The sequence below is a fragment of the Camelus bactrianus genome, chromosome 7 (assembly GCF_048773025.1).
Source record: "Camelus bactrianus isolate YW-2024 breed Bactrian camel chromosome 7, ASM4877302v1, whole genome shotgun sequence".
Taxonomy (NCBI): domain Eukaryota; kingdom Metazoa; phylum Chordata; class Mammalia; order Artiodactyla; family Camelidae; genus Camelus; species Camelus bactrianus.
The window spans coordinates 65,909,535-65,934,958 of NC_133545.1; the positions used below are offsets into that span (position 1 = coordinate 65,909,535).

The following is a 25,424-nucleotide window of genomic DNA, read 5'->3' on the forward strand; positions in this document are numbered from 1 at the left end:
CAGAGTGGGCTGTGCTTTCTGATTGAGTACATGTTTCCTGAAGAGGGATACTACTGTAGCGAAAGCTATTGCTGGATCCACCCTCCAATCTTCCACGCTCGTATTTGCATTTCATCATTCCACTGATGGACATAAATGGAAATTGACAGGGAACTACTTGCCTCCTTAACACTCTAACTTAGTAAAGGAGTAAGATACACTCTGCATGCAGAAAATTGTCATACAAAATGGAGAATAAAGCCAAATAATCAAGGATGAGAATGAAAGGAGTCCAGTACCTTCTAAATCAAGGTAAATTTTTTCCAACTCTAAGCAAAATGGTTCCATTTTCTTATGCCATACCCAGAAGAATCTTAATTTGCTTTCTGCAGTAACGTAGTGACATAAATCAATCCACCATTCAATTAGTCAGTTTAAAATAAATTTAGAATAACTTTCTAGAGAGACTGGCACAATTACTATATGTAGATCACTTGTAAAAATTAACAGATTTTGCTTTAAATGTGTATCAGTTAGAGATGTACAGATGTATAAAGATGGAAAATGTCCCAATGTCTGAAATTTGCTTTTGTAAGGTAGTAGATGGATGAAAAAAATCTTTGGCGTACAGATCATTTGGAGCTGAAAACAATCAAGACCCAAAAAGACTCAGGAAGAAACTCTGACCATTTCCTTAACTGCCTGAAGACTGTAGACAGAGGACCTGTCCCAGGAAGGGAGCCATCAATATAGAAACCATAGTACAAATCAGGTCTGTAGACAGGGAGGAACCTAGCAAAATCTGCTGCTAAAATTCCTGTGTCCCATTGTCTCTGCAGGGCCCAGCAAACATTTGGTTACTGAACATTTGCTTTTCCTTCTCCATGTCTTATTACCTTCATCCCCTTTGAGGTCCCAAATCAGTATCCCCAACATCCTCTTTTGTCTTTAGCTGAAGATAGCATTTAAGGTGAGTGGTTCAGCCACTTGGGCCAATTATTCAGTTCTCCTGGGTCTCTCCCATTTGTACATGTTATTAAAGTTTTTTTTTAAACTAAAGAATAGAGTTTATTTAATAACAATATATAAATATTGATTTGTTAGTTGTGACAAATGTACCACAGCAATGTAAAATGTTAATTGAAGAAATTGGTTACTGGGTGTTCAGGAACTCTTAATACTACCTTGCAACTTGTCTGTGTTTAGAATTTAGAATAAATTCTAAAATAAAGAATGTATTTACATATTTTAAAATGGCAACATTGGATGTCTTTTAATAAATATATAACATCATTTGGTAAGTTTTAAATAACTCAAACTCACAATTCAAAAATTGTACTTCGTTTAAGTTTTGATTTAAAATACTACACACATAGAGAGAGAGAAATGATTGTCAAAATGTTCATAACTGTTGATTCTAGATAATGGGTATGTGGGAGTTCACTGTAGTACTCTTTTTACTTCTGTGTATGTTTGAAAATTTTCAAAATAAAAAGTTAACATATAATTGCAAAACCTAATTCCCTTCATGTTGTCACTTGACTAGGATAATATAATTTATTCTGGTTATTGATAACAGAGTTTAAATAAAAAGCTTTATTATAGTAATACATTTAAATTGAAAAGTAGTAAACATAGGCTTTAAGGGAAAATACCTTGGGAAAATGTTTATAACGTGATATAATATTTACTTTTAAAAAGCAAGACACAATATTGTAAATGTATATATCAACTCTGTAAAAAGTGAAAATATAAATATATGCACAGGAAAAAAAATACTAGAAGGAAATACAACAAAATGAAAGCAAAGTTTATGTGTCAGTGATGAGTTTATAGATGACTTTTACTTTTTTGCTACATTTTTCTCTATTAACAAGTTTTCTAAAGTGAGTATAAGTTAAATTTATAATCAGAAAAAGAAAGCAAGTAAATGGCATTACAATTCTGATAGAACAGATAGTCTAAACACTGTTTAGAAGAAAATAAACACTCAGCTAAAACTCACTCTAAACTCACTACTAAATATTAGGCCTAAGGAAACTCTTGGGCAGTGTTCAGTCTCATATGCCTTCAGATCTCATCATCAGTAGACTGGAAAGAGACACACACACTCTTATGCCTATAATTGGAAGAGGCTTTTATTACTGTGTAATCTTTTTCAGAGCTTACCTGACAAGAACCAATATCCTGAGATGCTTGTCTCCAGGGATTTGAAACTCCCTGGGACTTCCCTGTTTACCTAATAGGTTCACAATTTTACCAAAGAAATACCTCCCAAATGAATGCAAAGCTGTGCATCTACCCTAGAACCAAGATTTCACCTCTTGGTTCTCAGTGCCAATCTTAAAGGCAAATTTCAGAAATTATTTTCTCGGACATCATGTAAAAGAGAACTACTTGCAGTAATATTAATCCCACAAAGCATAACTCCAACAATTCCTATAGTCCACAAAGAATTGTTTTTCTAATAACTAAAGGGTTTTTTTTTAACAAGTGGGTGACAAATTTTCCTGATAAATTCTGAAATATAAAAACTCCAAAACTGTATATTAGAAGTATCACTGAAAATTAAGATCATAATCAGTACTTAAAACATTCTCAAAAAATTCCCCCCAAGAGGAAAATTTTACTTACTTTCACTTCCACAGTCTTCCCTCCATGTTCGATGTGTCTCTCTACGTACTCAGAGGACAGCAAATCACTGTAACAAAAGAAATGATGATTAAAGAGGACCTTAAACATGCAAATCAGTTGAAAATCGCCATCAAGTTGACAGCATTCCAGTTTTAATGATTCTTTAATCCAGATTTGAAAACAAAAATAAAACTTTATAGGTATCTCTCTCTCAGACACACACACACACACTCACACACACACACTCACAGCCTAATACTTCAAAAAGGATAGGATGAGATTAAATTGACTGAATCACCTGTCACTCCATTGTTACAGAACTACCATAAGCACTCCATTATTTTAAAGATATATTATTCCTCTCTTTTTCACTTTAGCTTTTTATCATATGGGTGTTTTTTTATAATTGAAGTATAGTCAGTTTACAAAACTGTGCCAATTTCTGGCATACAGCATGTTTCAGTTATACATATACATATATATATTTGTTTTCATATTCTTTTTCATTAGAGGTTACTACAAGATATTGAATATAGTTCCCTGTGCCATACAATAGAAACTTTGTTGTTTATTTATTTTATATATAGTAGTTAGTACCTGTAAATCTCGAACTCCCAATTTATTCCTTCCCATCCCTTTCCCCCTCTGGTAATCATAAGTTTGTTTTCTATACCTGTGAGTTTGTTTCTGTTTTGTAAATAAGTTAATTTGTGCCTTTTTTTTAGATTCTACATATAAGTGATACCATATGGCATTTTTCTTTCTCTTTCTGGCTTACTTCACTTAGAATGATGATCTCCAGGTCCACCCATATTGCTGCAAATGTCATTATTTTATTCTTATTTATGGCTAAGTAGTATTCCATTGTATACTTATACTACTACTTCTTTATCCAGTTATCTGTCGATGGACATTTAGGTTATTTCCATGTGTTGGCTACTGTAAATAGTGCTGTACTGGGTTGCATGCATCTTTACAAATTAGAGCTTCCTCTGGATATATATCATATGGTTTCCATATACTACCACAGCTTACCATTTCTCACGTGTTATGTGTGATATGTTATCTAACAAAATATTAGTGTCCACCACAAAAAAATTAAAAGGGAGCAAAGAAAATTAGAAGAAATAGAAAGGAATATACCTCCAGTATTTTAAAATAAACTCTTGAAATCTCTCCTAAACAACCTCCTTTTATAATTTTTTATATGTTTACATAATCTTAAATAGAATTCTCTATTAAAAGGGAAATTTTTTTGAAAAAATTTTTTTGAAAAATTTCCCCTTTAATAGAGGCACCTCAAGACACAACTCCCATAAAATGTCTTAAAGTCTTTACAGTTTTAAAGTACTAAAATATAAATAAATTTAATATGAATAAATAAAAATATAAATTCTAAATCTACTCCTTTATTAATAGACATTTAGCCATCTAAAAAAATCTTTTTCACAGTGCTCTGAAGGTCACCAAGCCAAAATTGTCACAGTCATTAAAAAAGGTGAATTTCTAAGCACAAGGGCTACCATGATAAGCACTGTACTTACAGTTGCTTGAAATGTGAACAGAAAGCTCAAACAAGCATTACATTAATGGGGGCACTAGAGAGAGCTTCTTATAGTATCTGATGCTTACACTACCATTTAGGAAACCTATAATTATTGTCTAAGTCCCTGTTTAATTTGTCTTTGGAATACATTTTCCTACTAACTTTATGGGGGAACCAGTTAGAATGCTCTACGCTGCAATTTGCAGAAAACACAACTAAAAGTGTCTTAAACAAGACATTTGTATCCTGTTTCTTGTTACAAATTTCTTGTTAGAAATTCCTGGGCAGATTTAATGTGCATTTGCTTTTGCAAATCTTCAATTCTGTTAGGTGAATAAGTATGAAGTTTATGAAATACAGGAAAAACACTTTTAAGTGTTTTAAGATGTTTTAAATATAGGTAAGTAGTTAGGAAGCAAAACTTTGTTAGATGTGGGCAGAATGCGTAGGATGTGTAAAATATAAGTAAAAAGACCAAGTATGTATCTCACACTGATAAAAGGGATGGAGAACCAAAGGTACCTAATATGCATAAGGCACCTGGGCAATCAATGTTCATCATGTAATCAATAGACAAGAGCCATTAAATATTCAAGATACACTATACATAAGCACTTAATATTTATGAGGTCTTATTTCAACCACCTATTGGCGACACCCAGGGTTTCCCAACTTCCACACTACTGACATTTCGGGCCAGATAATTCTTTGTCTGGAAGAGTATCTTATGCATTGTAACATGATTAGCAGCACCCAGGAACTCTACCCACACACACACACACACACACCAGTCACGACAATCAAAATGTCTCCAGACATTGCCAAAGGTACACTGAGGGGGTAAAATTGCTCTCGTTAAGAACTGACACCCATTCCTGCCCCAAGTTTTTTCTGCCCAAAAAACACATATTAAATTCATGGCTGTTCATCAAGCTAACTGGCAGGCTATGGCTCTTGACCAAGCGTGTTTGTCCCTGTGTCTCTCAGATACAACAAGTGGGTGTCATAAGCTCGGGCCACCTTCCACCTGTGGAGCTTGCCCAAACCTCAGCTCTGGTCCTTGTAACTACGCATCAGCAGGGAAGGCAGATGCAACAGAGAGAGAAGTAGGTCTTACGGACACTGTGTCCCCAGGGTTAGCTGGAGAGTGGTCTTTCCACCCACCTTGCACCCTATCCTAAGTGTGCTCATCTACTCATTTCTTTCCTTTAGCTTCTCGCCGTGGGCTTTAATTTGATTTAGCAAATCATGTGATTTGAAGATTTTGATTTGCTTTATGGAGGCTTGCTGTTCCTTTACTTCCAGGATGGCTTGCCGGGTGGTATACTTTCAGGCAACCACTGCTTCAGAGTAATTTTCCACCCAACGTTAAGAGCAGTTCCAGTATTGGTTCATGCAGAGGCTCAGCACTGTGGATAAGACCAGGAGTGTGACAATCCTTCCCCTCTGCCATCAGAATGGAGGGTGGCCTGTTATTTTAAGTGGTTCCTTCCATGACTGTAACATGATTGCTGCAGCTCTAAGCACTGTATGCAGTTAAAAATATCCCAAGGTAAAAAGAAAGTCTTATATTTCTTTAGAAAAGAGTCAGCAAACCCTTCACAAAAACCTTCTAGAATTCATTTTCTCAAGTATGTTTTGTGTGGCAATGCCAAAACCAATCTTTTGACAAGGACATAGTTCTCGGAACAATCATGATTCTCCTCCTCTGGGGCCTCTCATGAGCAACATGACTGCCCAGAGAGAGATGAACCACATTCCAGGGAAGGAGAGTGGGGGAGAGAATAGCTACTATACAGTCAAAGGACAGTTGTCTTTTATTATTATTATCATTAATTTTTATTATGTGTATGTCAGATGTTCCACAAATTTCCAAAGACTTCCAACCAAAGAGTGAAGCTGCACAGGAAAGATCTGCCTGAAGCATAACTTGTCATTGCTCCACCATCTGCATCCCACTGTTTATCCAAGGCCATATTCCCAACAGGAGAGGTACTGTAATAGGGAAGAATGAATCTGACTCCATATTAGATCTGTTCCTCTAGCTCTAACCCTGTGCTCTGTTTTCCTGTGCTTAGTCATGCTAGTTCTGTACATTTTGTAAAAAAATGTTGCCTATAGCCTGAAATATACAGGATAGCCTATTCTCAAGGCTCCGACCTTTAAGGTTATAACATTTATGCATTCATATAGAGATAAAAAGTTGCAGAACAGAGTATAACATTCGTCTTGTTGGAGGTTTACAGGAACATCATGACCTGACCTACCTGGACAGCTGCAAGAACAAAGGATTCTGACATCAAGAAATTTGCAACAACCAACCTCAGTGCCTGCCCTTTGGAGTTTAAAAGGAGCCTAAATTCTAACTTGGGTAAGATGGTTCCCGAAGACATTAGTTTGCCATCTTCTTGGTCTGTTGGCTTTCAGAACAAAGTCATTATTCCCTACCCCAACACCTTGTTTCCTGATTTATTGGCCTGTCATGGTGCAAGCAGAACGAGTTTGGACTCGGTAACAGTACCAGCCAGATGTTTGCAAAAGACTGTCCCCCAACCTTGCTATCAGTCTCCAACACCTCCCAGCAGTGAGAGAGAACAATTACTGTACAGAGACAGTATTTGTTAGTAGAGCCAGCTAGGTTCTCTCTCTTGGAAATCTAAACTAGTAAATTCAGGGAAAAAAATCATTCATTGGCTGAAGGAAAGAGAAACGGAAAGTCAAAAATAAGCAGTCACTTGAGAGAAATTGAGCTATGTCAGTGGTGAATCCTGTTACCTGAAAACTGGATTTGCCTCTTGGTGGGTGTCAAGCCAAAAGATATAATGAAGCCAAAGATTGAGAGAAAGAAGGATTTGTTACTTGCAGCAAGTAAGGAGAACATTGGGGCTCTTTCCCAAAGCCATGTCTCCCTCAAGAGCAAAATTGGGGAAGTTTTAAGTTAAGGGTATATGCATATTCATGAAGGGGCCAGGGCAGTGTATGCATTTTCACGAAGGGGCTTGAGCAGAGAAGAATTCAGCACAGAATTGGGGAAAAGTCAATAGAGATCAAGCTTTAGTTGACTGAGAGTCAGAACAAGTCAATATCATCATCTTCTAGGTTCTGGTTGATCTGGTGGCTTAGCACTCAAGGAGGGTTTAAATTCTGCAGAACGATTCAAGAAAGTTCTTCAGGCTAATCTTTACCTTTGAAACAGAACTGAGAGGCTTCAGCACTGATTTATTATCTTTGCTATTATTACTTCTCTCACCTGATAACAGTCTGTTCTTTTGCTCCCTTAAGATCATTATTACTAAGACCTTGTTCAAGGGCAAGCTTTGTGGCCAGGCTTGGATCACAAAATTCCATAGGCATAAAATGGCTGCTCTTACGTCAAAAAGCTATATCTGGTTCTTTTCCTCTAGGGACCCCCTATCCTATCTGCTTACAAAATCAGAATAAAAGCCCCAGATCTCCACTGGATTTCAGGCCCCTGGAACCAGCCCATCCCTGAGGCTGGATATCTTTCTGCATCACTGTCATAAGAGTAAACTCCCATTATCAGAGCCAGCATGAGTGAGATCAAAAGTAACTATGTAAAATCAACTTAGAGGAGGAGTGTTTGTAGTGGCAGGAGGAGTCATAATAACAATAATATATATATATATATATATTTTTTTTTTTAAACCATCTTTTGACTCCTCTAGGTTTTCAAGTTCCAAGGGACAATTTTTCTTTGAATTTTAAAATCTAGGAATTAAGAGAGTATGAGTCATCACACGAATGTAATTACAGCAAAGAAAACCCTCTGCTCAGGATGCAGCTATTTCAATCAAGCCTCTATCCCTACAAGTATTGCTGGAAAGGGCTCTATGTAATTTAAACGAAAAACAGCCTGTGCAATTTGATTGTGTTTGTTTGCAGTATTGTGGAAATCTGCTAAGTATTGTTATTTTAATTATTGGGCTGAAAACTGTTCTATTTAAAATGTCACTTTTTCCTCTACTGAAGCACAAAAATCCTTACCACCATCAACTTAGAACCTAAGTAAAGATTTCTGAAGCTTCTTTAAGTAGAGATAATCAAAATTACTAAAGTTCCTTGTTTTTCCTTTTTAGATCATCATTGTTTATCATCAAGTAGGAATCTTCTGAAATAACTTTAAATGCAGACAAGTGGAGGATCTCCTCAACATATGGGAAATTTTATTTTATCTGATTGGGTAGAATTTACTCCCTGTTAACAGCTTACTCAAAACTGATGTGTGAAAGCTTCCTTGTGAATTGTGAAAGATGAAACTGAAAATCATTTTCAATCAAATTCTTTAGAATTTGGTTTTAACAACTCATTTTCTAAAGGAAATAAGATGTTTTAAAAATTAGAAATGTATTCTGAGGCCCCCCCTTTTTTTAAATTTGCATACCATAATAAGCCTGGAATAAGCAAAACAAACACAATGTAAACATTTTCAGTCATAAAAATGATTATCCTTTGTCTAGCGGGCAAGTGTCATGAATCAGAGGCAGCTGGCATAGTACAAAGGTTTTGGAATTTAGAAATAAAAACAAATATTTTGATTTCCTATCCAGACTCTGCCATTTACTAACTCTGTGACCTTGGCCAAGTTATTTAATCTTTATGAACACATTTGGCCCAAGTATAAAATGAAAATAATAAAAATTTCCTTACAAAGTTGGTCTGGTATTAAAACAGAACATATGTGCAATGCCTCTCAAATCCTGATTTCAATTATCCCACTCCTTATTATCATCTCCTATCCATCTTTCTCTAGAACTCACTTTAACTGTTTGGAGACTTTTAAACCATGGACCTTACCTACTATTTTTTCACTGTCCTTCATCTTCCTCTTGTCCATCTCATCTAGTTTACATTCCATGATTCATCATGAAAATCACTCCTTTACTCCTCTCTCTCTCTTTCTCTCCACTATGTTCACAAAGCCAAACCTCAACCATGGTAAAACTCAACTCCTCTACTCATCAAAGCCCCAAGAAGCAGAGCATCCTGAACGGTCAAACATTGAACATAATTTATGACCACATATCAAGTGGTCCCCCGAGCAGACCACTGCCCATAAATCCACAAGTCCATTTTCCTAGTCAATTTACTCTGAGAAGACCCTTCCAAACTTTTCTCTCCTAAAATCTCTGAAGCATTCCTTCATCATCACTCCCTGCTGATGACCTCACCTCTGTATTCTGTATTCACTAAGAACATGGAAACAGAAAAGGGCTGCTTAATCTTTCCAATCTACCTACACCCCTGTTTTCTAAACCAGTGTCTAGTAGGAGGTCGAATTAGACTTCAAGGAAAGATTAGACTTCCTCAGAACAGGGATCCCTTTTGAGGAAAAATAATTACAACACCACTCTTGTTGTAATTACTGGTGATTCTGATATCTACACAGGTGATCCTTCCAATTCTGGCATCTCGCTCCTTGACCTCATCTCCTCCAATTATCTTCTCCATTTTACCTCACTCACCCAGCATATTCTCAAATTCAAGCAGCTCACTCTCTGACCATCTCCATCCATTCTAGCTTTCTCTTTCAACAGCCCATTTCAATTCTTTCACCCCAATAAGACTTATGACCCACTGAACTTAACTATCATTTCACTGTCCTTCACCTCCCTCATGTCTCACTCCCTTCCTTGCTCAGCTTAAATTCAATTTTAATATTCACTGCTTTGCAAATCTCCCTACCCATCTCCTAACATGTGATTCTCCCTTCCCTAAACCAATCCTAGTTAAAACAAATTCTGTATCCGCTCCGTGCCTGCTCAGTGTAACTGAATGAAGCTGAAGAACAGCATATCCTCATGCTGACACTGCTCACTTTATGCTGACATCACTAACATCAGGAGTCTCTTAAAACTGCTTGCAAATCATACTTCATTTTCCTAAGATGTTTATTTTCACAACTGTGTCTGAGTAATATTTTACACCTTCTCCCTCTCTCCTCAAACCTTTGACATCTACTTCCCATCTGTTTTGAGATGATGACTTTGCTGCCCATATCACTGAGGAAAAAAAGGCAATCAAAAAATACGTTCCACAGGCCCCCACCACTGCATTTCTGAACCTACCAGCAGGTGCACCCATACGCTCAGCCTTCCCTCCTGTTCTGGGAATTCGTTGTCCATCTAATTATCCAAAGCCAACCTGCCCACTCGTGCACCACAATCCATTCGTTCTTCCCTACCCAAGGGCACGGCTCCAGATATCCTTCCCACTCCTGTATCATCAAGTTCTCCCTTTCTACAAGATCTTCCCATCACTGTGTAAACTCTGTCATTTCTTCCGTTTCCAAAATCAAACAAACAAAACAACTCTCTTAACATAACTTCCCTGTCCAACTACTGCTACATATCCTCCTGTCCATTAAGCAAAACCACATAAGAGAACTATCCATAGTCATATCTTTCTTTCTTCTCCTCCCTTATCTCTTGAACCCATCTAATCAGATTTTAACCAAATCACTTCATCAAAACTGCCCTCATCAAAGTCACTAATTACCTACTTCCATGTTGTTAAATCTAATGGTCAGTTCTCAACTCCTCATATTACTATAACCAGCATTTGACACAGGTGATCATCATCCCCTTCTCTTGGAAACATTTCCTTAGATTTCCAACCAGTTACCACACTCTTGGCTTTTTTCTCCTAATTCTCTAGCTGCTGCTTTTCCCATTTTTGTTAGTTTCTTCCTATTCCCCAAATCTCTAAACACTGTAGTACCTGGAGGCTCAGTCCTTGATCCTCCTCTCACTCCCTTGGTGATTTCATCTAATGTCTCCCCTTAAATAACAACTATATGTTGATGACCCTCAGATTTATATCTCCAGTTTAGAATTCTCCTCTGAATCCAGAATCACATATCCAACTCCAAACTCAACACCTCCTCCTGCTGATCAAATACAGATATCACACTTAATATGTCCAAACTTGAGCTCCTGATCTTGCTTGACAAACTTGATTTTCCTAGTCTTCCCATCTTCAAAGATGGGAATTTTTTGCACCCAGGGATCTAATGAAGAAAAATAATTATACAGAATATATTTTGTGCCATTTTGAAAAGTCATTATCTAGTGTTGACAAGGTTACTAGGGAACCACTAACATGAACACTGTGAGCATAGTTTTATAGAACTTTCATGGAGGACAGTGTGACATATTAAAAGTATATCATTTTTAACTTGCAATTCTGTTTCTAAGAATTTAACCTAAGAAAATAAATTTTAATGCGTACAGATGTTCAGCTATAAACATTGTCAAGACAACATTATCATGTAGAAACACTGAAAATAACAGAGAAGCAATTAGACAAATAGGGTACAAAAACTTACAACTGAACATACTGCTGACACTAACATGTCACTGAAGGTATTGAAAGATATTTCATAATGTCTACTTAAGAAAAGTTCCAAATATTGCAAAAAAAAATTTATGTATGATGGAAAAAGAAAAATGTATACATTAAGACATTAGCAGTGCTCATCTCTGGGTAATTAGATTCCTGCTACATTAATTTTACTTGTTTTGCTTCTACACATTATCTAAAATTTCTATAATAAACATGTTTTAAATGTAAGAAAATAAAGAAATAAGTCATATATACAGTTTCATAGAAATTAAAAAAACTAAATTTGAAATGGATTTCACAAAGCCATCATCCCAAAGTTATTCACAAAACAACCTAAATATACCAAAAAAAAAAAAAAAAAAAAAAAGATTGGTTGAGCAAGTTATTTTCTATCCATTTAGTGGAAAATAATGAAATCAACAAAAACATTTAACAAGAGTTTATATTAACAGGGAAATCCTTCTTAAGTTAAAAAGAAAAGCAGTACCTGAAATCATATAAAAAGAATATAACAGTTATATAAACAAAACAATGCACAGGAGAAAAAAAAACAACTAGAAGGAAATGCACTCAAATGTTTAAAAAAATTCATCTTTCAGTGGTGGCACTATAAGTCATTAAAAATTTTTTTTTCCAGTTTATTAAGCAATTTCTTCTGGATATTTATCACCACATTTCTCAAAAAGCAATATGCTGAAATTTATATTTCTGGGTATTTTTAGATTTTAAAATTAATGGTAATAATAAAAATAATGGTTAATAATTTTGAGCCCTTATTACTACAATTACTACTATTATTATACACTGCTACTACTAACCTAACAGCTTCGCATGTATTAGCTAATTTAATCTTCACAACAATCTTGTTAAGCAGGTATTAGTAGTATTTCCACACAGATGAGGAAATTGAAGCACAGAGAGGTACATAACTCACTCAAGGGTACTCAAGGAGTGATAATTGGTAGAGCCAGGATTTAAATTCAGATGGCCTGACTCCAGAGATCATCCTCTTGCCCAACTAAACCCAACCCCTACAAGTACTTTGCCTTCTCTTTTTATTTATTTCATTTCGTACTTATGTTGCTAAATCATCCACAAGCTTTCCCACTGTAAAGAGTTATAAAGCCTTCAGTGTGGTCAAACACATCAGGAATTCTATCGATTCCATCTTTTTCTTAGCAACATCCCTCCTGTGGCTTTCCATCCTCCTGCTCATATCTGGACCAGCTGCATTACAGCTGTAATCCTGATATTTCTTTCATGATGATTCAAGGAATTTCCTTTGATTCCCTCCTCGTTGTAAACTTGTTCCCATATCTCACATCTTCATTTTTGTTGGTCTTCTCCCTTTTATGTTAGTGGGATTCATTCTCCAATAACTTCCAAATAAAGAATGCATGATGCTCATTTATTTGAGAACTTGCATGTACATTTTCTGATTGATGGTTGGATGTGTAAGTACAGAAAATCCCTTGGAATTCACACAGCATTGCTCCACTGTCTCCCAGCTTCTAGTATCACTAATGGGAAATCTGATGTTATTCTGAATCTGATCCTTCCAGCTGACCTAGTTCTTCTTTCAAGAAGCTTTTTTTGACCTTCTATTTTATCTCCACTATTCTGAAACTTCAAAATTGTATGTCTTTATGTGGGTCTTCATTCATTCACTTTTCTGGGCACTTGATGAGACCTTTCAATCTAGAAATTCATGTCCTTCAGTTATGAAGAATTATCTTTGATAATTTCCTTTCTCTATTTTCTCTGTACTCTCTTTATGGGATTCCTACTAGTCAGAGGTTTAATGTCCTGGTTTGATCCTCTCACAGTTTTTATCTTTTCTCTTCTATGTTCTACTTCATCTTTTGCCCTGTTTCTGAGAGACTTTTTTCTCCTAACTTTATCACTCAACTCTTCCATTGAATTTCATTGTTTATAATATTTTTTCTAATTGTTTTTCTCTGGATTTTTACACAGCATTTTCTTGTTTCATAGACACAGTACTTATCTCTCCAAACATATTATTATATTATCTCTCCATACATATTATTTTAAAGATTTTCTTCTGTTCCCTGCATTTTCTTTGTTTCAGCTGAATTTTCATCTGTTTGTTTTGATCTCTCTCTTTTTTGTTAGATGTCTTCCTCAAATATCTGGTGGTCCATATCATAAGCTTCATGCACTCAAATCTGCTTTTTTTCTAACTATTGGACTAATATTTAGCTTTCCCAACATAGGCCCTTGCAACTATTGGTGAAAGAAAGTTTGTCAAGATGAAAACAAAACATTCCTTCTTCTTCTAGAGTGGCAAGAAAGCAAATATTAATCTATGTCATAGAACAGTCTTAGAAAAATTATTTCCAACAGTACATTCTTACACAGAATCAACACAGGAAAAAAATGTTGTCATGTCCTATAAAAGTAAGTGTAACCTTTAAATAGTCTGTGATTCTATTTGGTTTCTTTACTTAATAATCTGTTATCCTAGTAATAATATTTAAACAAACATAATCTATTTTCTGAAAAGCACAAATAATTGTTAATCCAAAAGAGTGTTTCTGTCACTTCTGTCTTCTCCCATATGTTTATAGATATAAAACAAAATAAATCTATGACTGTCAGATTTCCCATTACAAAATAAAGCTCTAGAGTTTGATGTCTTTTTAAGTTAACAAACCTCCCTTCTCTTTCAGTCCCACACCATACCCCCGTTTTCTGAGATTCTGGAGCCTCCATCTCCAGAGCCTTTCCCAAGTTCTGGTTCTTATTGCAAACGGGAGTCAGCTTTCTCCACTCAGTTAAGTCAGTTACCACTTGTCCAATTTTTGTTACATCATCCAAAATTTTATTGATGTCTCTTATCTGCTTTATTCTTGTGAGTTTGTCCTACCCTCACTGTCATTATAATGGAGGAAACACACACGTTAGGGTTCAATCTGCCAGAAATATGTAGGTCATTTTGAAAGTTTATTTTTCAATCATGATCATATAATTTTTTATAACAGAAAATTATCAGATTAAACCTGAGCCAAGGAAATCTAGGGAATGAGGGTATGAAATAGACACCAAAGAGTAGAAAATTGTATTTCACCATTTGTCTCAAAACTTGAGCAGTAAGTCCTTAAAAGGTGCCCTTTCTGCCCTCACACATTTCATTCTTTTCCATTTGCTGTCATTTCCTTACTAATCTTTCAATTCCAAGGACCATTTCCAGCTAATGTCAGCCAATTTACAATTACTTTTTACAAGCGAATGGTAATCACACCAAGTCCAACTACTTTATCTTGGTTCCACCAAAATGCCTTTGTTTCTTCACAACACTAGACGTTACAATTAATAATGATAGCTTTTTAAAAATTGTAACAGAACTAAATAGCCAACTGAATGATGTCATTTTCAACACTGTCCTCCTGAGAGCCTTTTCGGTAACACTGCAGTGGAAAACTTAAAATTTCCCTTTTGGAATTGCTTTCAGAGACAATTTATGTGGCACATAAGAAAACCAGTCTCATTCTTTTTTTTTTTTTTTTTCTTCTTATATATACTTTTTTTTTTTCCAGCAGGGGGAGGGAAGTAATTAGGTTTATTTATTTATTTATTTTTGAGGAGGTGCTGGGAATTGAACCCAGGACCTTGTGCAGGCTAAGCATGAGCTCTACCACTTGAGCTATACCCTCCCCTATCCTGGCCTCATTATTTCTTAACCATATCTCCTGAATAATAAAAGAGGCTAATCAATCACTCTAGTGAAAAGATGACTGTGAATGGCTGCTGGCTGCTTCTGAAATTCGAATTTACCCACAGTTACTGAAGTTAGGCCTCCATTTAAAAGGTTCCAAAAATGCGCTGTAGACTTTCATAGCAATCCTCCTCAAAAGATCTAATAATGCTTTGAGCAAAAGAGCTATTGCTGTAATAAATGCAATGCCCCCCTGCGGTGACAGCTTTGAAGGGGACAATTCACCTGGTTGTACAAGTTTTGGAAAGATTCTTTAGAAGGAGCTTCATTATCTCATAGTCACTCCTCAAACTGGCTTAAATGAGCCATAAAGGGAAAGAAAACTAATCAGAACCTTGACTATGACCTAACCCAGAGTTTGCTTCTTTATTCTAAGAGCTACTAATTCAAACATAAAACTGCAAACAGGAAAATTAAGTATGTGTTGGTCGCTATGCTCTTAGATTTTACAAAATTACCTCTAGGGAAACCTTTTAAGAGTATATTTTCTTGTGAAAAACTACTGAACTTTATGCATCTGAAAATATGCAAAAGCAGATAGGAAGGTAAGGGGGAAGTGCTGTATATATCAGTTGTGCATGTCCACACTCCAGACACAGCAGGATTAATTATCAAGGCCTATGCATGTGGCACCTCTTTTCACAATTATCTGATGAACCATTGTATTCCTCTCAATCGAAATTCAGCCACCAAGTGAGAAAAAAAGAAAAAGAGTGTTTTCATTGCTGTTTTTCAGTCATCAATTTCAAATTATGCTTTTATAAAAGAGAAATCAATGCATAATGGTGAGGCTTCATGTTCAGTTACTGGGGAAGAAGCAGAAACCCTGAAAGAAAATAATCTCTATTATGACAAACAACCAAATAAAAAGGGTCCAAGATACATCCACAAGGCTGACATATTTCTCCCATGGCTCTTTCTGGTTTTTGCTCTAATTTTAGGTTTCAGTATCAAATAAATTAGGCATTTGAAGGGAATGCCTTAATGAAAATTAAGCATTTCTCTTGCTTATTAAATAAAGAGGATGGAGAAGAAAGAACCTATGAATATTCTATGCAGATGTACTAAGAAGGATAAAACTGTAACAGTTAGCAGGGACTCCATAAATATTAAAAAATTATAATGAAATGAAATGAAAGTGGGAACTAGAAGTTGCACAGGATGTTTCTAAAAATGCTTGAGAGTTGTGTGGGGGTTTTCTTACATACAGATTCCTGGGCCATGAGGAATGATATCAGGGCTGTGAAAGCCTGAAAAGATGACTGGCAAGCTAAACGGCAGGTAAACCATTTGTTGTGGAGTTTGGAGACTAAGAAAACTGAGTTATTACAGTTCAAGGAGAGAGAACCAAAAGATGGGGGGAAGAACACTAAACACCCCAAAAAAGGTATGTGCAAAAATAAAAAGAGCACAGAACTAAACATGGGAGGTGGTTAAGAAAGATGTGTTGGGAGTCTCACTTTCCCTCCACTACTGTTCGTTTTCATGGGAGGGATCAGTACTGGATTCTTGCCCAGATTCCTACCCTTCCTCCATCTAAAGGAATGAGTCGACCTGGTTAGGTGGACACTGGTCCATACTTCCTGAAATGGGTAGTTAATCTTTAAAAGAATGTAAACACTGAGGACCTTCTCTCTCTTCTTTTCCTGTCTGCTCCAAACCAGTGTGAACATAGAGCTTATGAGAAACTGTGTCTGCTCTACAGACCCAAATCTGCCCTAAATACCAAAGTCTAGACTTAACAGGAGGAAATGGAGACAAGCAGCCCTAACAGGATCATGTGGCCTTCTAACCAAGGCATGATGCTTTTCAACTGTTTTATCAGTAAAAACAGTGATCCTTCACTCTCCAGTTTCCTGCCTCTCTCTCTCAGGGTTTCTAAACTGGTCCTGGGAAAAATTGTTCCAAACAAGGTCCTGAGAACATAAGATGATTGAGCAATAGAAGAATTGGAAAGAAATAAAAGACAGATCTTTGATATTAGTTGAGTTTGAAGAAACAATAGCATATTCCATGATAAAAAACATTCCACATCAAGGCCCGTAGTACTAGGGTATTGATTTGAACCAAAAGAAAAAAAAGTTAGAGGCAAGTGAAAAACAACTAGCCTTAGCTTTTCCCCTTAAAGGAAAGTAAAACAATGAATGGCCTGATTTTGAATTTAGATAGAACATTACAGAGAAGAACTCTATTTTTCACTAATAAAGTAAAGTGTGATAGGTAGATTAACTCAACAAGGACCCATCCAACTCTAATACTGTGACATCGATTTATTTTAATTCATTAAAAAACACATCTATTGAGCCTCTACTACATGTTGGCATAGGAGAATGTTTGGAAAGAGATGAAAATATCACAGTCTGTGGATGACTTGAACATAAGTACAAGCAAAGAACTAGTGAGGACAATTCAGGGTGATGAGCATCGTAAAGGAAGTATGCAGGAGAAATCTATTATGTTTGCAGAGGAATCTCACACACACACAAAGGAGAGGGCACCAAATTGGGTCTGGAAAGTCCCAGGAGGGTGATTATGAAGCAAGGATGTTTCTAAAAGGAATTCATAACAGAACTGAGTCTCGAAGAAACTTAGAGACCATGAAGGGAGAGGACTCTGGGTGAGAGAGAGGAGCTTTCCAATGCCATAAGAACATGCAAATCGAGAGAAGCATGAGAGAACATGACCCCCTCAGGGCCCTCCAGGGAAGTCAGAACCAGCTAGAGCTAGCACTAGAGCCTGTGATGGATACTGGCTGTGAGAAAATAAACACTCTCACGTGTTCTGGTGCTAATGGAAGTTGTGTATTCCCTTTGACCCAGCAATTTCATTTCTAGAATTTATCTTACAAATACAATCCCATGTGTTCAAAACAATGTGTTTATATGATTTATCACAGTACCATCTGTAGTAATAAAAAAGCTAGAAATAACCTAAATGGCCCTCAACAGAGAACTATTTAGTAAACAGTATACCCATCAAATGGTATACTATGCAGCTCTTAAAAAGAATGAGGCAGTTCTCTATATATTGATAGGAAAGTATCTCCAAGACATAATGCTAAGTGAGAAAAGTCAGAAGAATGTAATTAACATGTCAAGAGATATGTAGAAAATATACAATTATATACGTGTGTGTGCATGTTCACATATGCATACACGTAGGCTACCTCACGAAGGACACACAATAAACGTAATAGTAAATTGCTATTCAAATAAAATAGAAAGTAAATTAAAAAGTAAATGTAAATTACAATTAAATGCTGCACACTATTTATAATAGCCAAGACATGGAAGCAACTTAAATGTCCATTGACAGATGATTGGATAACAAAGATATGGTATATATATACAACAGAATACTACTCAGCCATAAAAAAGAATGAAATAATGCCACTTGCAGCAACATGGATGGACCTAGAGATTATCATACTAAGTGGAGTAAATCAGACAGAGAGAGACAAATATCATTTGATATCACTTATATGTAGAATCTAAAAAAATGACACAAATGAACTTATTTACAAAAAAAGAAAGAGATTCACAGATGTAGAAAACAAACTTAAAGTTACCAAAGGGCAAAAGAGGGTAGGGATAAATTGGGAGTTGGGGATATGCAGATATAAACTACTATATATAAAATAGATAAACAACAAGGTCCTACTGTATAGCATGGGGAATTATATTCAATAGCTTGTAATAACCTATAATTAAAAATAATATGAACAAATATATATAGATGTATAACTGAATCAGTATGTTGTACACCAGAAATTAACAGAACACTGTAAACCAACTATACTTCAATTAAAAAAAAAGAGTAGATACTGCAGATATGGGGAACTGGGTGGCTGAAAGACAAGGATATAAAGGAAAAAGGAAACTTTCTTTTAAATTCTGTACCATGTGACTGTATCACCTCTTCTGAAAATAAAAATACTTTAAATCATAAAATAACTTAATAATAAACTATAAAATTAAAGTATGATTTTTAAAATTTTAAAATATAATCCCACATGTTCAAAAGAATATACTTACATGATTTATCACTGCCCCATTTGTAATAATAAAAAACTGAAAAAAAAAAAAAAAAACCTAAATGGCTCTCAACAAAAAGAAAGCTTTTCCATAAGAGATGGCAGCTAAGACAGAGTCTGGGGAGAGAGTGTGTTTAGTGAGGAGAGACTTGAAAGAGCCAAGTGATGAGATGTAGAGTTTAAAAGCAAACAGAACAGTTGAGGAGAGATGGAAATGGGAAAGTTGGCTTTTTCCCTCAGTGAACCACAAGGACAAGAAATATTACACAAGTGTGGAAAAGAGAGAGAGAAGAAAGAAGTTACTGCAGAGGCCTGAATCAATTTGGGGAAAAAAAGCAAAAATCACAAAGAGGATGAAAGTGGTACTGAAATTTTAGATACAGTGCTAAAGATTCTGAAATCATGCCAAATGTGATCATCAGATCAAATGGAAGCACTTAGGGTATTTTTTTTAATTAGCAAAGGCCCAGGGTCTTTGTTTTCTTCATGGACACTCAGTTACCTTCCATTGTTCACAAAGTGAAGTGAGTAGTGGGGATACTCCAAATGGTGGACAGTAAATGACCCACGATGACTGATGAGTGAAACAAACACATCAATGGTGCAACAAGTGACAGAAAGGGAATCAACTCAATAATTGACAGACAGCTTCAAGTAGACTAATGTGTACAAGTTAAACTTAGCCCAAACTAATATTCTTAGGGTAGACATTTAACAATCTGTTTTTGAAAGGCAAAGGTAAAAATCTAAAAACTGGCTCTCTATACCAAAATAATAAGAACATGGTAACATTATCCCATGACTCCCATCCACAAGGCACAATAGGTCTGGTCTTGTAAGACCCCTTCAATGGTCAACAGGAAATGATGTGATAAGAAGGGGCAATACATGTAACAGGGAAGACAATTATTCTTTTTTTATACTTGGCAGCAGTCCAGAAACAGGGCAGGAGAAAACAGAGAAAACCTGGCCAAAGAGGAATATCAGGAGGCAGAGATGTTCAAGGAATTTCCATTTTTACCTTCATTAAAATAAAATAAAAAATAGAATAGCAAAAATATGTTCATGTTCACTGCAGTATTATTTACAATAGCCAAGACATGGAAACAACCTAAGTGTCCAATGACAGATAAATGGGTAAAGAAAATGTAAATATATACAATGGAATATTACTCAGACATAAAAAAGAGGGAAATCCTCATACCTGCAACAACATGGACGGACCCTGAAGACATTACGCTAAGGGAAATAATTCAGACAGAGAAAGACAAATATTGCATGGTATCAATTATATATGGAATGTTAAAAAAAAAACTTCCTTATTCTCATTTTTATTCCCATTGTTATCCTTTAAAAATGTATTTAATTTTTTTCTTATATATACACACATAAATAATTTTACTTAAATTTATACATTTGATGTATTTATTTATTTGATCCATTTATTTATTGATAAATACACAGGGTCCTGCATATTTATAATCTAAAATTTTACTTTTTAAATAAATCTTCATGAAAGATACTGCCAAAATAAATGACAAAGGAAATTTCTGTAACAGTATCTTACAAACTTACATATGTAATAAAATTTTTAACAATTAAAGTATTTAGTAGAATATTCAGTTTTCATTTGCAAATATATACAGTTAATGGTAAATATAAAACTTTTTTTTTAAGACAAAATCCAATTCAACAACATATCTACATGTTCAATTCTTAGGAAGATGTTAGAATTTAAAGGGCACTTGGTCCCTTGGCACTTTGAGTCTTATTATGGAAACAAGAAAATACAAAGAACAGATCTCAACACAATGTATTACTGAGAGTCACAATAAATGGAACTGACAATAGGCACATAGAATCCACAGAAAGAAAAAACCTCAGTGAATTAGAACAGTCATCTCAGGGTTCATGAAGGCAATAAGCCCTCATTCTTGGAAGACAGAATGTCAGTAGATTGGAGAGAGGCAGAGAAAGGTACTTCAAATGAGAGGAATAACAAAAGCAGAGTTGTGGGAGGGACAGAACTACAAGTGACCCCAGAGGTACTGTAAAGGTAAGTCTGGCTGGAGACGAGGCTTGGAGCTGAGGAAACAGCACTGACAGCTAGTGACTGTGGAGGGCTTGCTGTGTGCAGGTATGTTTAGGTGCTTTAAACGCATTAGTAGCTCGCCGAAGTACACCACCCATCAGTAGGTAGGTATAAACAAGCTCCAGTTTGGTAGGCAAGAAACAGAAGCCTAGAGAGGTCAAGTGGAAGCTCACCGTGCCCTATCTGGTCAATGACAGCACCAGATTCATTCCCAGTAGGTCTGATTCCTGAGTCCACGCTCTGAACAACCACATCCCTCTATTAATGGAAAAGGGTTAAAACAGACTACTGAGGGTTTTATTGCAGCAACAAGATGGCCAAAGAACATGAAAGGACTATTCAAGATGAAAGTCCTATTAAAAATAACCTAAATGCAGTAGGTAAAGAGGATTAGCAAAGAAGATTCATGATAAAATATCTTTACATTATTACATGAGTTAGAATGAATTTCTCCAATATAGGGTAGATTAGTGGAAAATCGCATCCGTGTATTATCATTATGACAACATCGAAAAGAGCAGATAACACGGTATTTCATAAAAAAGCCATCATCATAGTCACAGAGATCTGTAAATGCAGCATTTATAATCCAAAAGGGGAGAATAACTTCAACATTAATTTTAAATCATTTTCTTCAAATAATGAAATTTCCTAAGAATGAAACTGCAGTGTAAAATCTGAGAGTCATAGAGAGCCATAATATGACTACAATTTTCACAAACATTGAAAATATTTACTTTTTAATAGATTACATATTGTTCCACTTCCCAATTCTAATTTCAAAAGAAGTACTTCTCTTTGGTTTTAATATAAACCATACTGTAGTGATGAAAAGAATGGGATATTTGATTTATATCATGCACATACATAAAAATAGATGAAAAGAAGTATCTTTAATGCTAAGGCTGAAATTATTTTCCCTGGGATCTCTTGAACTTTTAAATGGTGTACATACTGATGAAAAATGCTTCACAATTTCTACTCACAAATCAACATGTGTGGATGTACATGGATGCATCTGAAATAATATAAATGCTCTCCTTCTTAAGTATTTTGCCTATACCTTTATTCAACTTTTTCATTTATTCAAATAGGAAAGGAATGTACATTTCTAAGTATACATATTTGAACAGCACAGAATGCTACAAACTTTACCATGAAGAATAAAACATTCATTATCCATATGTTCACATACCTGTGCTAATGTACACAGTTCATAAAATAATGAACTGAATCACTCATTAATTTTCCAATAGGTACTTCCCTGGTATCCACATTTCAGATAAGAAATGGCACTACTGTTCAAAACTGCAGATTTGAAATACGCAACTAGCATCAAACATTCACGAAGAGGAAAAACAAGTAAGTAACTTGAAAAGTGTGTTTCATCCACCTTCTCGCTATTGGTAGCAACAAATTTTTCCTTCTATGGCCGTGGTATATTCCTTAGAAGGCTTTTAGTATCCTCAAAATTAGATCTGGTACACCCAGGAAACAGGAAAACACATCGACGAATGAACAAGATAACTGGGGCCTAGAACACATCAGACACCTTGAGATTGGGTTAGAAATACATTTTAGTGACACCCCAAAACAGGCCATTATCTTCTGTTCTCATCTCCAACATCAAGGCTTCCTTAATTTGAGGCAAAATGGCAGCCTGACCTGAACAAGTTAAAGAACGATTGAATTAGAAGATGAATACAATGTTGACTGAACCACGAATTTTTTTTTTTTCCTAAGAGGAGAAATGCAAAGTCAGTCAAGAAAAACGAGGACTGAATGTGTATGTGGGTAGAGATAAGCATATTAATTTCCAATTTTATTTTAAACTCCAGATCAAGTACAAAGCTGGAGCGTCTACTGCAGTGTAATCTGTGAATACATATGTAAAGGATTGTTCCACATAGTGGCCTTGATAGCTATAGAAGCTCCAAATTAAACAAATAAAACAGTTAAGTCTTCAAGTGTCAGTATTTAATTTTATATCAGCTAAATACCGTCTCACTATAACCTACGGATTGAAAAATAAAACCAAAATTTACTGCTTTCTTTTTTTTTCCTACAAAATACTCTGGCTAATTATACCATATTTGTAAAAATCATGTAAATTTTTGAATTCCAGCCTCTGTAAAATAGACAATTGAATTTCTCTCTTCCTTAAAGCCCATTGGATAAATAGCCAAAAATTGGTAATGGGCTTTGATTTATGTAAAATCAACAAACAACAGTGGCTCCCCTAAAGAGATACTTTCTTCTTAGATTGGGGAAATGGTTTGGACAGTAGAGCAAAGAATACAAAATAGATATGACTCAAATAAAAGCCCTATCACAAATTTTAGCAACACAAGCAGAAAATAAGAAACAACAAATTTCTATATTTATGTAGAAACAGATGCTATTTATAAATACATTTTAGGAAACCAGAGCAGGCAGACTATTCTCGTTATTCAAATAAGAAATCTACATTTTATTTCTTTTCTTAACAGATTTGTTCCTAAGAAAAATAATATTTCAAATGTAAGTTGGCTCACACACATACATGCAAAAGCAACGAAAATAAGAATGCTTTTCCTCCAAAGGTCAGAGGGTGAAAGAGGATGAAAGCCATAATTTGATTATTCACCAGAAGCAATTATCCTAATCTGGAAGGACAGATGAAGACAGTCACCTCATACTAGACCTCACCGTGCTAGCTAGGGGGAAAAAAGCATGTATGATTATCCAGAATTTTATAACAAAGAACAAGTGCAAAAAGTACTCACATGTATCTCTCAATAAAATCATAACAATTCCAAAAATAATCTTAAATTACACACTGAAATATGGTTGAGTGGTGGGAAATATGTACCAAGAAGCATCAAAGGCAGATTTAAGTTACAATTAGTATAGTGCAGTGTAGTGTAGAAGAGTACATATTAAAAATATTTTCTAGATATTTTTAAAAATGTGTATCAATATGGATATATAATTAATATATGGGCACCACCTGTGTTAGTGTAACTATCTTTTTTAAAAAATATTATTATTAAAGTATAGTCAGTTTACAATGTTGTGTCAATTTCTGATGTACAGCACAATGCTTCAGTCATATAGGAACAGACATGTATTTGTTTTCATACTCTTTTTAACCATAAGTTACCACAAGATACTGAATATAGTTCTCGGTGCTATACAGTATAAACTTGTTGTTTATCAGATTTTGTGAGAATCCTCCTGTATTTCGAAATGAGAGGCGCTCTGCCAGAGTTTAGTAGGTGTTCTGTGCAATTCAGTGAGTTTGTAGATGTAATTCTTGGTGTATTTGTGGGAGACGGCGGGCTGTGAGTCTCTCTACTCTGCCATCTTGGCTCCTTTCTAGTCTAACTATCTTAATGTCATCATTTAAATAACACATGACTGCACTCATTACCGTGTTTGCTTCCACCTATCCCGTAGCAAACAGAATTCTCAGATGGCCCCCAGGATTCCCACCCCATGGTGTATACACTGCATAATCCTTTCTCCAAGTATGAGCAGGAGTGCAAATATAATGGTCTACCACTCCCATGATTATGCTACATTATATGGAGAAAGAGATTTTGCAGATCTAATTAAGGTTCCTGATCAGCTGACTTTGAGTTAATGAAAAGGGAGTGAATATGGAGTGGGCCTGACTTAATCAGGTGAGCTCTTACTCAGGGCAAGAAGCAGTAGCAGAAGGTCTCCTGCAGGCCTGGATAAAGCAATAGCTGTGTTATAAACTTACAATGGAAGGGAGTATGTAGCAAGCACCTGAGGAAGAGGTCTAGGCATCTAGGAGCTGAGACAGGTCTCCAGAGAATAGCTAACAGGAAAACAGGGACCTCAGTCTTACAATCGCAAGAAATTCTGAATTCTGCCAACAAACTGAATGAGCTTGGAAGAAAGCCCTGCACCTTAGGTGCAATCACCTCCCCAGCCAGCACCCTTTATTCCCCTCTGAGTAGAGGACCCAGCTAATTTTAAAATTGTCTTCTGACCCACAGGAATAACAAGATAATAAATTGTGGGGGTTTTTTGG

At 35.6% G+C, this 25,424-nt stretch overlaps 1 protein-coding gene across 6 annotated transcripts in view; it reads right to left on the reverse strand.

Annotated features, from left to right (window-relative positions):
- The window catches only part of ADAM22 (ADAM metallopeptidase domain 22), a 209,682-nt gene that overhangs the window by 97,545 nt on the left and 86,713 nt on the right, over positions 1-25,424 (reverse strand). For all 6 annotated transcript variants that reach the window (XM_074367518.1, XM_074367519.1, XM_074367520.1 and 3 more), the window contains exon 4: positions 2,614-2,680. In XM_074367518.1, the coding sequence (XP_074223619.1) occupies positions 2,614-2,680 (67 nt within the window). The remainder of the gene's footprint in view (positions 1-2,613; positions 2,681-25,424) is intronic.